General features: G+C 33.1%; 2 protein-coding genes across 3 annotated transcripts in view; one reads left to right on the forward strand and one right to left on the reverse strand.

Moving 5' to 3' along the window:
• The window catches only part of LOC111085455, a 20,416-nt gene extending 18,251 nt beyond the window's left edge, over positions 1 to 2,165 (forward strand). The window contains exon 4 of the mRNA XM_022384089.1: positions 1,409 to 2,165. Coding sequence (XP_022239797.1) covers positions 1,409 to 1,765 — 357 coding nt within the window. The 3' untranslated portion in view covers positions 1,766 to 2,165. The remainder of the gene's footprint in view (positions 1 to 1,408) is intronic.
• Positions 2,166 to 5,543: 3,378 nt separating this feature from the next.
• The window catches only part of LOC106457976 (microtubule-associated protein 2-like), an 84,822-nt gene continuing 75,759 nt past the window's right edge, over positions 5,544 to 14,606 (reverse strand). The window contains exons 5-8 of one of the 2 annotated variants that reach the window (XM_022384081.1): positions 13,170 to 13,349; positions 11,665 to 11,694; positions 9,438 to 9,629; positions 5,544 to 9,244 (exon numbers count right to left, since the gene is read on the reverse strand). In XM_022384081.1, coding sequence (XP_022239789.1) covers positions 8,639 to 9,244; positions 9,438 to 9,629; positions 11,665 to 11,694; positions 13,170 to 13,349 — 1,008 coding nt within the window. In that variant the 3' untranslated portion in view covers positions 5,544 to 8,638. The remainder of the gene's footprint in view (positions 9,245 to 9,437; positions 9,630 to 11,664; positions 11,695 to 13,169; positions 13,350 to 14,606) is intronic. The other variant, XM_022384082.1, reaches the window with a different exon arrangement.

Below are 14,606 nucleotides of genomic sequence, written 5' to 3' on the forward strand. Positions count from 1 at the left end.
GTGTAATTGAAGATTGGTAGTTAGGGTGAAACGATCAAGCGTTCGATTATGAATTTTCATAATCGATTATAACCGCTTATTATAATATTATTTCCCTGTGACATGTTTTTTTTTTAACTTTAGTTATATACATGTATCTCAACCTCGTCGCAAAAAATAGTCACTCAAACGTAATTAAGACGGAACATTAAATGTATTAAGCGGTACTTGTATATAGGTAAAATATTAAAAATGAATATACAACGTTAAATAGTTGCATAATAAATAATTTGTGACCCGTTTTCAATAAAGGCTTATTTATTGTGCAACTATTTGACGTTTTATGTTCCTTTTTAATGTTTTAAATATCTTAAGATGGGTATTTTCATTGGTTGACAGTCACTAAACGTATCCAAGTCAAAGGTAACTTGAGAGTTAAACTGAAAAGCTATGAAAAGGCGCATTGCCTACTATATTGAGCTCTTTACACAATAGCGATTATATCGGGTTTATGTGTATATATTCAATCAAAATATCAGTGTTAAGAGTAAACGTCATAGCTACAAGACAACTATTTACCTTACTCGTCAAAAAGCTTAATTTTCTATCTAAAATTATGTTAATTTGCTATATTTTCTATCTTAACTTATGTTAGTTTGTTTAATTTTTTATCTAAAATTATGTTAATTTGTTAAATCTTCTATCTAAAAGTATGTTAATTTACATTATTTTCTATCAAAACTTATGTTAATTTCTTTCTAAAATTATATTAATTTGCTTTATTATTTCAGTTCTGTGTAAAAACAAACCTGATCTGCCTACTGAAAACATCTTTTTATACATCACAAAACAATTCATTTTTTCAGAAACGAAACCAGAGAATCTCTTCTCTCGTATGACAAATGTTAATTTTTCGCTAATATAAGGCTACACTGCCGCCGTTCCTAATTTTTAAATACTGACCAGAGGAAGGCAGCTAGTCACCAGCATCCTACCACTCATCATCACCAATGAATTAACTCTCACTTTTATAGCTTAAAATAGTTTGTGGTATAGCAGAGATTCAAACCAAACTCCCCAGCTCCGAAATCCAGAGCTCTATCACAGATCTATCCGGCGTCCTTTATAAATCTAAAACAATGAATTTAGAAAAGATGTTAACTGTTTCCTATGCAGTTGACGTTAATTTTCAATGTTATTGTCACTTGGGTAAAAAAAGGCAGTATTTGAAATTAAAAAGAGTTTTTCAATATTCATATAGAATATCATTTGCTCAGACACTTCTTGTCGGAAATGTTTCGTTTTATATTGAATTTGTCAACATTATAATTTTTTTAAACCGACAAGTTGGGTTAAATAAGTATGTATATATTTTTTGATTGCACTGAAAAATGGCTACATTAATGAAATGCTGTTTTGTATTTTTCAGTTGTTTCACTGGTGTTTCGGAGGTCAACGATACGACTTCTTGTGTCCGAACTACACGTTGTATGATCAGACAACTTTTACCTGCAGGTTCGTGAACACGGTGGACTGCCAAAACTCAGAGATGCACTACAACAGAAACGAGGAACTATTTTTAGAAACTACCACCCTGTCCAGGGAAGAGCAGCGGGAAGAGAAACGGAAGAAAAAACGGAAGAGCAAGAATAGAAGAAACAGGAACAAAAATAGAAGCAAGAAGCTTGAAGAAGAAGAGGAGGATGACTATGAAGATGACGATTATGATGAAGAAGACGATTATTATGAAGAAGACGATTATTATGAAGACGAGAAGAAAAAGTGAGGACAATGGTTGATGTGAGCCGAGTTTCGATAAAAACTGTTTCTCTTATGTTTGATTTTTGTTGCTAGGATGATTTAATTTTGATATATAACATTTATATTTTCTCAAACAAGGGTTTCAGAATATAGAATTGTGTATATAAAGCTATTTCGAAAGTTTTCTGAAAATGGTATTTGATTAAGAGAACGAATTTCAGAAGTTTAATTCCAGTATCACTTACTGTAGAGTGAGAGTGATGGATGGTTCTTTTTTAGACATGCAATACTGCTTATAGAATTACATGTACGTGTTTGTTATCCAAACACATATTGAGACGTAGATAAATCAGAATACGTTTACAAAAGTCCGTTAAAATTCTACTCGTCTGCGAATGCTAAATAAAAGTTTATTATGAAATTAAACTAAGGTTCTTCTTTAACACATGTGTATTTAAGGTATCGTTCGAATTGAAAACACCAAGCCATAACTTACTTGTCTCGTGCACTATTTGTCAAGGTGCATACGATCTATGTACCTGAAACTTTCAACAACCTTACTGTTTATACATATTTTCAACAACCTTTTCCAATCATTTCTAGTTTGTTATAATTATTTTGCATATCATTACATAAGTTGAACAATAAAATAGTTGTTCACACTATTTCCTAACAACTGAATTTTGAAATGTTAGACTAGATGGAAGACAACTAGCCAAAGTGTCAAAAAGACTAACTATATATATACATATATATTTGAATTTTTTTTCTGCACTTCTGTATGCATAATGATATTAAATATGTATAATGCTTAATAATTATTGACAATAATATTTTTTTACAGATCTGCGGCTGTCATTCTGAAAATATTGGCCATTAAAAACAAAATTTCAACGTCAGATTTAATCATTAGTTCATGGCCTACCTATAATAAAAAACAGTGACCGGTATGAGTTTATAAACCAAACACCAGTATCAGTCTGAATCCTGAGAACTCATGGTTGCTATGTTGAAAAGTGTCATTTGTCCATATCTAATAGTTATAAGCAGGCCAAACTATATACATGTGCAAAATATGGTGCTTTTAGTATAAAAAAACCACAATTTCTTCACATATTTGCTCCAATCTGCTGGACTATTGCTAAATATGCAACATATGCAATGATATAAAGACATAGCAACAGTTGCAGTCTGCCTGTAACCCATAGTTTAGACTATTTATTATCAATTTCAATTATTTGTATTGTAGTGTTCACCACATTTGCTATTTTTGAGCATATCCCCTGGTCTATCAAAGGTAAGATTACGGACTTACAGCGCTAAACTCCGGGGTTCAGTTCCTCCTTACGTAGTTATTTTGGCACAAAAACAAAGAATTATAACAGCTTTTGAGTCTTTATAGTCTTGTAAGCGAATGATACACAATAGAATTTCAACCAAGATTGAATGTTGTAACTGAACTAACGTATTGAGTTTTGTTAGGGAGCAAAATGCTTGGTCGATGGTGATATATGATTATTACTTTGATCAAGGCCAAATGCTGGTTAAGTCAGTACTATAAAAATAACCTCACGACACTTTGGTTTTCTATTTCTAGTAGATACAGTAGATGCACAATAATAACAAGCAACAGTGTCATACGAGGACGCAGTTAATTATGATGCGTTCTAAAATAAGGAAATGCCATTTTTAAAAACTGAAATGTAATGTCCAGCAAATGGCGAGAATAGGATTTCCAGGGTTAATGCCCCCCTGTCCCCAGGTGGATCAGCGGTCAGCCTGAGAGCTTATAATACTATGACTCGGGGTTCAATTCGTGCGGTAGGCACATCGAAAACACCCAGGTACGCAGCTTTGTGCTTAAAATCAAACAAATCAAAATTAATAGAAATTCGGCTATTCAAGTCCAAGTTTAATGTAGAAAGTTAATTTAATTTACTTTTAAGTAAAAACACAATAATGAATTCTGAATGTAATACATGTGGTAATAAATGTCGATACTACCCTGTTTATTTATATTTACATGTGATATCTCACATTTGCAGAATGTTCAATGATTGCTAGTCTTGTGATTTTTTCCCCTATCCGCGATTACCATGAATGGGATATTTTCATAGACCGGCAAAATGGTGTAATTGTAACGCCACCTAGGAAATAGGACTGCAATTAAAATAATTATTTATAAAACAACAACCAGAATACTGTTTACTAATTAAAAACACAGTTATAGCAAATTAAAAATATATAAATTTTATGAAATTATGTTAGACATACCATAATTTTCAAAAGAAGTATATCTTCATATGAGATGTTTATTTATAAACCTGACACTGCGATAGCTGTTTATCATTAAATCTGGCACTGGGAGAGCTGTTTGTTTATAAACTTGGCACTGGAAAAGTTGTTTATCTATATACCTGACATGGGAGAGTTGTTTATTTATACACCTGACAGTGGCAGAGTTGTTTATCCATAAACTCAGCACTGGAATAATTGTTTATCTATAAACCTGACACTGGAAAATCTATTTATATATAAGCCTGGCACTGGGAGAGTTGTTTTCTGTAAACCTGGCACTGGAAGAGATATTTATCTGTAAACTAAACACTGGGAGAGGTATTTTTGTATGAATTAAATATGGGAGAGCTGTTTATATATAAACGTGGCACTGGGAGAATTAATTATCTATAAACCTGGCGGTGAGAGAGTTGTTTATCAATACACCTGTTACTGGAAAGCTGTTTATCTATAAGTGCGGCACTGGAAGTACTGTATATTTATAAACGTGGCACTGGGAGTGTTGTTTATCTATAAACCGTGTACTGGGAGAGTCATTTATCTATAAATCTGGCATTAGGAGAATTGTTTATTCATAAACCCGGCACTTGGAGAAGTGCTTATCTATAAACCTGCCAGTGGGAGAATTGTTATCTATAAACCCGGAACTGGGAAACTTGTTCATCTATAAACCTGGCACTGGGAGAATTGTTATCTATAAACTCGGAACTGGGAGACTTGTTTATCTATAAACCCGGTACTTGGAAAAGTGTTTATCTATAAACTCGGAACTGGGAGATTGTTTATTTATAAACCCGGCACTTGGAGAAGTGTTTATCTATAAACCTGGCACTGGGAGAATTGTTATCTATAAACTCGGAACTGGGAGACTTGTTATCTATAAACCCGGAACTGGGAAACTTGTTCATCTATAAACCTGGCACTATAATAGTTGTTTATCTATAAACCTGGTACTGGGAGAGTTGTTTATTTATAAACCCGGCACTGGAAGAGTTGTTTATCTATAAACTAAGAACTGGTAGAGTTGTTTATGTATAAACTAAATATTGGGGAGTTGTTTGGGAATGGGAGAGTTGTTTATTTATAAACCCGGCACTGGAAGAGTTGTTTATCTATAAACTAAGAACTGGTAGAGTTGTTTATGTATAAACTAAATATTGGGGAGTTGTTTGGGAATGGGAGAGTTGTTTATCTATACACGTGGCACTGGAAGATTAGTTTATCTATAAATCCTGCACTGAGAGAGTTGTTTATTTATAAACTTGGCAAGAATTGAAACACTTGTGTCTGGAAAATCTTTACACTAATGAGAAGTAGTGGAATATCCACTACTTCCATTTTTCTCTCTATAAACTAAGCTTTAAAATCTAATCGATTTTAGAAACGTAAAACATAGGTATAATTTCGTGTATACTAACAAGTCGAGATGAAAGGGCAATGAAGAAGAGAAAGATTTTATAAAAAAACAAATGTGACAAAGTCACAAGGATAACTCAACCCAGTTATTTCACACTGCAAGTTTATTGGAAGGTTATAAAAATACAGATACGTGTCTTAACTCAAAGAACCCAGTACACAATTAGAAACAAACGATGCCAAGCAAACAAGTCTTTTGTAATTTGCATCCGGTTCTCAAGGTGGTTATTATTGGACAGACAATTCTAAGTGTTGAAAGACTATACACTTATTACTTTCTCATATGGATGCAATCACCTACACATTCTTCTCATTGTAGCGATATATAACCACAAAGTGTTATGAATTCAATAATCATTTCGATATAATAAATTCAGAAAATAAAAATCTCTTTCTCATAGCTTTAACCAATTGAGGACAAATTCTGCTAGATCTTATGTGAATAGAAAATTATTAAATTCTTCACAAATAAAATAAATTAGTCTAAAAATACAAATATAAATATATACGGCAAATAATAACATAAGATAATTTCCGTCGTTAAGAATATATTATAACTCAAACACTTTATGTGTTCGTTTTCTTGACAAAAATATAAAATAAAAATAGATATTTTCACTCTTTAGTCCCAACTGCACATATTCTAATGAAAACAAATTTCCGTTCGTTTATTGACTTCTTTAAATGGTTACATGACCTTCGATCAAAATTAAGATTGACGTAATTGTCACACGGACTTTTCATTTGCAGACGTAAAATTATTTGTTCTGGGATAACATTACTTTTAGAAATTTGACGTAGGGTTTCTTCCTATCCATCAAACCTGAAATATGTTATTATAGATACTCGGCTTTCCTATTAAGAAACAGAGGAAAACAAGTTATGAAAATCTTATTATTTTTGCCATTGATAACTCAGCACATTTATATCAAGAAACAAGCAGATTAATATCATTAATGAAACTTTTACAATGATATTCTAGTTGAAGTATTTTTAAGTTCAGAGCACTGAATGATCCAAGTTCATTAAATGTCGAAATCTTCCTTAACTATTGTGAAGATCCCCAGAAATGCGATATTCTGTGAAGTTTAAACCTTGCAAGTTGGTAGTCACCTTCGTTATTTTGCTAATATACAACATTTTAAACTCATAACAGTGCCTATGCTTAATATCTGACTTGTTTTGATGCTGTAAACCAAATCATAACAACCTATCACTAAACGTTGGATCATCCTAATTCTCTTTGATACTATCACACAGTTACGTAGTGTAGCCAGCGCACGAGGCAAGCTTATTCCACGTCAAGTAATATTCCATTGTCAGAAAAGCTTCTGCGCTTGTAAAAACTAAACTCAAACTTCTTAAAAAATTATCACCAGGTAACCAGCAAGAGTAGAAAAAGGACGTTCAGCTTTAATCTGAATGTTTTTTCTTCTCAAAATGACCCTTATATAGATGTTAAAATATATCTTGTCTTTTCCAGAAGTTGTCCAAACATTATATATTCATTAACGATCAAAAAAGTTTTATTAAACCAGTTTTTTAATTCCGTTACTTTTTCTGATAGATGCTGTTCATACCAATAAGACAAGTGGTGTTTGTAGCACAAACGCCAGTATTCTCAAACCTTGGAGAAACAGGATGTGCTAAAACAAGAAGTTTTTCATTTGCTTTGCGAATGCACTTACCATTAGCTTGACAATTTAAAAATAACTGTACAGTTTTAACATCGCATTCTAAAGCCATTACATCCAGGCACGATTGTATAACTTCCTCAATGAAGCTAAATCTACAAAAGATATGACTTCATTGTAGTTTATAGCTGGAGTATTAAGCTCCAACATAGACTAAGAGAAAAAATAGACATTTTTTAGAAATTAAACTCTTAACAAGTATTCCAGCATTCGGCACTTACGGTAATCGAAAACAACAACAATTAATAACTGACGAAACTACATTTTTCATTTTGAGGATCATCACACTTACACGAGTATGTCTGCGAACCTGATAAATGTAACAGGTAGCGGATTTGTAATGGCATTACCTTTATAATTGTTTTGAAAACATTAAATAATTAAAATATGTGTCTTAATTTTATATGCTTGTTTTTGATTTCTTCTTTGGGGTTCTAGACTGCAGACATAATCACTAGTAAGTATATAGTCTTCAAAAGCAACAAATAACTGTGCTACATTTATTGTCTTATATATCATGCAGGACACTAAACGTTAAACAGGGGAAAATATTATTTTGGGCATAGAAAATAGTTTCTTACCATTTCTGACGCAAAGCTCCTATGACACATTTACATGCTTTAAAAAATTACATACACAAACACAGGCACATATTTCCCAAATAAACTATAGGCGAACTTTCAAGTTTTTCAAAACATACAACACAACAAGTACAACAGGTCTATTTAAGCTTTTACACGAGCTAAAGCCTTCTCAACAGCAGTTGAAGATACTGCCTTACATACTATAAGAATTAGATTTGGTGCACGGTGTAACTAGATGCAAAATACGGTGAACCCATTTCGAAATAGTTGATTTCCTAACGATACTATATCATATCGGACAATCGAATATGAATAACATTAAGGCTAAACACAGCATATGTATTTGGTAATTATGGTTACTATCCAGCCATGTTTTTTTCTAAGTATTTCGATTGCTTTTTAAATTATAAACAAACTATTTTACGTTATTCATATTGCAAAGAAAACTTATTCTGTTTAAGATAACGATGCGACATGTTTTCATAAGTTGGAAGCAGTCTTAAAAACAAACTACCATTTATGAAAATTCGTGGATATTTGTGTTCATCAATTTATTTTTCCATATTAGTAGATGAAACAGGAAAGACAACTTTACAACCAATGATAATGTTATATCTTTCTTAAAGTAACAGATATTTATTACTTGCCCAGGACAAGGTTAAGAAAACTCTATATGTAAATATAAAAAAGCGACATTTACATTTTTACGCCGAAATTTCAAACTCCGTAACCCTGAAAGCAAAATAATACGAATTCGTCCATAGACAGACACATGAAGTAGAAGTGAATTTGCAAGAGTTATTGTCTCACTCTCTTAACAGTAGTTTACAAACACATTATTTTTACACCATACAATGAACATTGCACCCTGCAAGGATTTTATCAGTAGTATAACTATCTTTAGTTTCACTTATTTTCCAGGAATGCGTCACTCTCTGTTGTATCTGGTGCAGCTTTCCGTATGCTTTCTGGTGCAGCTTCCTCCGTTGCTTCTGGCGCAGCTTCTTCTGTTGCATCTGGTGCAGTTTCCTCTGTTGCTTCTGGTGCAGTTTCCTCTACTGCTTCGGATGCAGCTTCTTCTGTCGTTTCCGGGGCAGCTTCTTCTTCCGTTTCCGGTGCAGCTTCTTCTTCCGTTTCTGGTGGGGCTTCCTCTGTCGCTTCTGGTGCACTTTCCTCTGTGATTTCAGTTTGTGCTTCTTCAGTAGCTTCCTCTTCTTCTTTTTGTTCAACTGTAGGCTCTTCCGTTGCTTCTTCAGGTGCAGGTTCTTTGCTTTCTTCTGGTTCTGGTGCTGCTTCTTCAGCTTCAGGACCTTCTGCGGTTTCTGGTTCTGGTGCTGCTTCTTCAGCTTCTGGTTCAGGACCTTCTGTGGTTTCTGGTTCTTGTTCTGTAACATCAGCTTCTTGTTCACCTGCTTCTGTGATTTCTTCTGGTTGTTCATCACCCTGAGGTTCATCTACTGGTGGCAGTGGTGGCTGCTCATCCGGTTGAGGAGAAGAGGAAGGAACAGGGCTCTAGTACACCATATTATTAAACTTATTAATACAACAAATAAAACATAATTATCAGAATAACTTTAACAAAGTAATATACGTAATAAAAATAGTTGCTTTGTTTATGAAAAAGAACTACCATTTCATGTTGTTTAACAATGTATTACCACAATTGTTAAAACAAAAAACTGAAAATAACGAGAAGTGACCTTACCTTAGTTTCTGAGCCTTGACTACTGGTTTTCTCAGACGATGAGAGTGAGCCTACTTTAGGTAGAACCTTATCCTTGAAATTCAGTTTATGTGATTTGATTTTCGCTTGACCTCCTCCTGGTTTATGCTTCACATTGTCCATTGAACCAACTTTGGAAGAAGCCTGTTTCCACTCTAACTTTCGAGATTCAATCTTAATAAAAATAAAACATTTGACTTTGTTTAATGTTTATTCATATATAAAGAGAATAAAAGGTGGAAATCAACAAATTAACACACACACAATCCTGATTAAAAGAATACAGTTCTATTTCTTCCTATAAATTTATGTATAGTATCATATCATCTTAATGTTTGGTCAGAAACTTACACGTGAGTTGTTTCATGAAGGTAAATTGAGTATATTCTCTTCATGGTCATAGCTCAATGTAAAATGATGAAATTAACCGTTATATACAGGCTGGTCAATTTATTAGAACCAGGTTGGATTGCCTTTTACTGCGATAATAGCCTGGACTCATCATGACGTTGTCGCTAAAAGGTTTTCGAATTCGAGTGTAGCCCATCTACAGTGGCAAATGCGACGTTCAATTTTGCCCCATAGATTATCATTTGCATTGAGATTCTGTGATTGTGTTGGCCAAGAAATTTGATAAAAGTGACTTCATGTTTTTCGAATCAATCTTAAGTAATATGAGAAGCGATAATTATTGCATTATCGTACAGGAAGAGTTCTCGCCTATCAATAAAGAAAAGGTTAAAATGCGATTCATCACACCACAAACATACTTCCAATCGATCATTATCGATATTTGCACTCTAATCATCTCTAAAAATGTCTATTTTTTGTTTGCACTTTAGATAAGTGGTTTAAATAACAATTGTTGGCTTCTATATGACAGTTTTTGCCTTTCGCATGGTTGGAAATAGTTGAGTCTTGGTTACTGTCGAAGGAATCAGTAAACTAGAATACAATTTGGCAGCTATTGCACTTTTCCTATGGTAGACCTCAGCAATTGTCGTTAATTTTATTTTGTAACACACGCAGTCCGATTTTGATTGCAATTGTTGTTGGCTTGTGATGACAGATGTCTTTGAACATATGATCAAGAAAAATATTTTTGATAATCAATCATACTTCTGCTAAAAAGTCAGCTTCTTTGAAATTCGGAGCCTAACGATGATATATGAGTACAATTTGTGTATTGACAGGGATCAGCTGATGTATCAAGTGGTCGAGCTATTTTACATATGAAAATAAATAGTTACATGTGCGTATGTATGAAGAGCTTAATAAAGCAGTTAATTTGTGTGCCATAATAAAAACACGTGAGGCAGACGAAGACAAAACGACATATTTTGATCTCCGGATTTATAGCCAGTAATCTATGAAGGTTACATTTTCTTCAATTAATAAAAAGCGGTTTCATTTAAAATATTTCTAAAAACAGTTGAAACTTTTCGAATCATTAACCTCCGAGCATCGTTTAAAATGTTCGCTAGTAAATCATCATGGCACGTGCTGTCACATATTGAGAAATTACAACAATCCGGTAGGTACCAGAAGAAGTACTTTTCAAAGGTAATTGATAAAGGAATCCATTCTGTACAATATATATACTAGCCACTTCTGAATAATACATTGAAAGAAGGTGTTTTCGAAATATCACCTTAAATCCTGCATATTTATGTCCTGATTTCGCTCTCATGCACTCTTGGTCTTCTTAAAAGTTGGTGCATCTTAATTAAGCTGTTAGAGACCCCTTAATAACAGAACATGGAAAGATAAGTTTAAATTATTTCCCTATAAATTTAGAGAGATAGATGTGAATGTATTGCCAAAAACAAGAAGTTTCCTAATATTTTACTTACCTATCATTATATGTCTTAGATAAATAGCAACAAAACTGGCAACATCAAATAAATACATATAACTTCAATTCGTAAGTTATGTAAAAAAATTTCAAAGTAGATACTGTGATCTTCGAACTACGTCGGAATATCCAATCTGTTGTTTACAAAATACTGAAAGTTTTACGTAAAAAATACCTGTTTTTTTTTTATTTGAATAAAATTAATTTTATAAAGTCGATACAAGAGGACAACCAAGAAACAGTATTCGCAGATGAACTAATTAATTTTAAAAATTCTGGTAATTTCAATATCATTGATTTATTTTGCATGATTCGTGCAGAAACCAAGATAAAACAATAGACAGGAATACATACTACTGACGCAGGCTTTTCACGGTCATCATGCTGTTTCAAAATAAAAAAAAAGATAGCCTGTTAATTCTAAAAAGAATCTCTAAAACCTACAGTACAGTTCTTATTATAGTTAAACACAAGCAATAATCCTAGATACATTAAATTTACGAACAAAAATACCTATCTTAAGCAGTTTTCATATTGTCATTCATATATTATAACACATGCACTGCTGTAGAAAAATTAAACATTCATGCTGGTAGTGAACGAATCTAACTTATTACTTTTACAGGGTTTTAGAGATAACAGATCATAAAGATGCAAGCATGTTTGAAAGTTGAAGTAGAAGTAAATGAAAAAATAATGATTGAACTTTCATTCCAGAATTGTAAGACGGCTAAATTACATATAGTGCACTCAAAACGTATAAAAGTATAACTAAAACCTGAAATAGAGAAAGTGATGTATAACAGGAAAATCCACAAAATAAGAACACAAAATACAAATTTTAAATTGCATTCTATCACTAAAAATTATGCATAAGCACTAAACGATCACTAAACAAGTGAAAATGTTTTAGATTGGTGCTATCAAATAAAACATTAACTGAGCTTACAGAACTAACCGGATTATTTTATGTAAAAGAGGAGTGTTTAGGGTTCTATGAAAGCTCTTTCTTCGTCATAATAGCTTTAAAAGGTTCAAACTTTAGAAATTGTATACTTTTTTCATAAGTTCATGCGTTTGAAAATTCGTTATTATTTAATCATTTAGCTCTTTTTTTTTAAAACGCTTCTCGGTGGCTAAACATTAAGCTTGAAGGCTTATAACGCTATTAAACGGAGTTAGATTCCTATGATGAACACAGCGCAGTTAGTCTATTATGCAACTTTGGGCTTCAAAGTAAACAGAAATTTTTTTGAAAACACCGCTTTCCGCCAAGTAAGAAAACAATAAATAAATAAATACATCAAAGTGGCAATGCTACCTGTGTTCCAGTTTCGCTACATGGCTTATAATATTTTATTTATTTCACAAAACTTAAGTTACACCACATACTGTTAACATTACATTGATAAATACGTCCAGTACTTGAAATTGCCCTGTACAAGTTACAAGCAATGCGTTCTTATTGAAATCTAAACAAATGTTAAACATTGTTGACATAGCTGAGTATCAGCATACCTTGTCCCCCCAAGGGTTAACCAGAGTTGTATTTAATGTTCACCTTAAGTTCCCCACTATCCAGGGTTAACCAGGGTTGTATTTAATGTTTACCTTAATTTCCCCACCCTCCAGGGTTCCCACCTTCTAGGCTTAACCAGGATTGTATATAATGTTCACGTTAGCTCTTCGACCTTCTCGCCTTAACTAACGTTATATTTACCTTTAGTTACCCCCCCCTCATCCCCAAATGGGCTGTACTTAGCATTTACCTTAATTTTCCCACCATCTAGGTTTAATCAGGTTTATTTTTACCACATACGTCTTCTCTCCCCATTATCTAAAGTCGAATTACCACTTACTTTAACTTGTCCACCTCCTGGAGTGTAACCAATATTTTTAGTTCCTACTTTTGGTTCTACTTTCCACTCTAATTTTTGATACGTTATCTTTTTTGTTCCACCACCAGGTTTATATGTTGAGTTCTCCAGTGATCCCACCTTCGGAGCAGCAATCCAGTCCAACTTCTTTGTAAGTAGTTGCTGCCCAAAGAGGATGAATATATAAATTACATTTGTTTATGAATTCTCTGCAAATTTGCCACGCTTGTAACATCAGTCTTGAAAAAAAAGTTATTGTGACATTCTTTAAATAATTTCAGTAACTGCTCGTTTTACAAAAAATAATAAAAAATATAGTAGAAGTCTTAGGCCTAATCAAATTTTGTGGTTATTGCAGTATGCATATCATCTTGCATCGCTGTATGCAAGTCTAAGACATTAATGTTAAGCATCTTGGAAATATGGTACATTGGGCTGATAATTCGGGGAAAAAATTTAAGTGCCCAAAACCCATTCAAGTATTCTTTACCTACGACCAGTAACAGATACTATGTAAGAATAACTATGTGTAACCGAGAGTGACACTTATAGGGTATATCACCTATGACAGTAGGTTCAATATTGCAGTTTCAAGCAGCAACTTAGAATATGTAATAATAAAACAAGGTTGATACACTACTTTCGTAGGTTAGACGTCTTAATTGTATAGATTTATAATGTTTCTCATCACCAAGGGTATATCCACAACAGAATCCAGAGTTAATGGAATCAGATGATCTTTTAGTAGTAGTAGTACATTGGTCTAAAAAGGAGAATAAGTCTAGCTTCGCCCATACTATAGCATCTACTAGATTGATAGCAATTTGGTTTAAAAAGGAGAATAAGTCTAGTTTCGCTCATACTAAAGCATCTATTAGATTGATAGTACACTGGTTTAACAAGGAGAATGAGTCTAGCGTCGCCCATACTAAAGCATCTATTAGAGTGATAGTACATTGGTTTAACAAGGAGCGCCCATACTAAAGCTTCTATTAGATACATAGTATACTGGTTTAAGGAGAATGAGTCAAGCCTAGCCCATACTAAAGCATCTATCAGAGTGATAGTACACTGACTTAACAAGGAGAATGAGTCTATCTTCACCAATACTAAAGTATATACTAAATTGATAGTACAATGGTTAACAAGGAGAATGAGTCTAGTTTCGCTCATACTAAAGCATCTATTAGATTGATAGTACACTGGTTTAACAAGGAGAAGAAGTCTAGTTTCGCCCATACTATAGCATCTATTAGACTGATAGCACATTGGTTTATAAAATGAGAATAAGTCTAGTTTCGCCAATACTAAACCATCTATTATATTGATAGCACACTGGCCTAAAAACGAGAATAAGTCTAGTTTCGCTCATACTAAACCATCTATTATATTGATAGCACACTGGCCTAAAAACGAGAA

The sequence above is a fragment of the Limulus polyphemus genome, unplaced genomic scaffold (assembly GCF_000517525.1).
Source record: "Limulus polyphemus unplaced genomic scaffold, Limulus_polyphemus-2.1.2 Scaffold400, whole genome shotgun sequence".
NCBI lineage: Eukaryota > Metazoa > Arthropoda > Merostomata > Xiphosura > Limulidae > Limulus > Limulus polyphemus.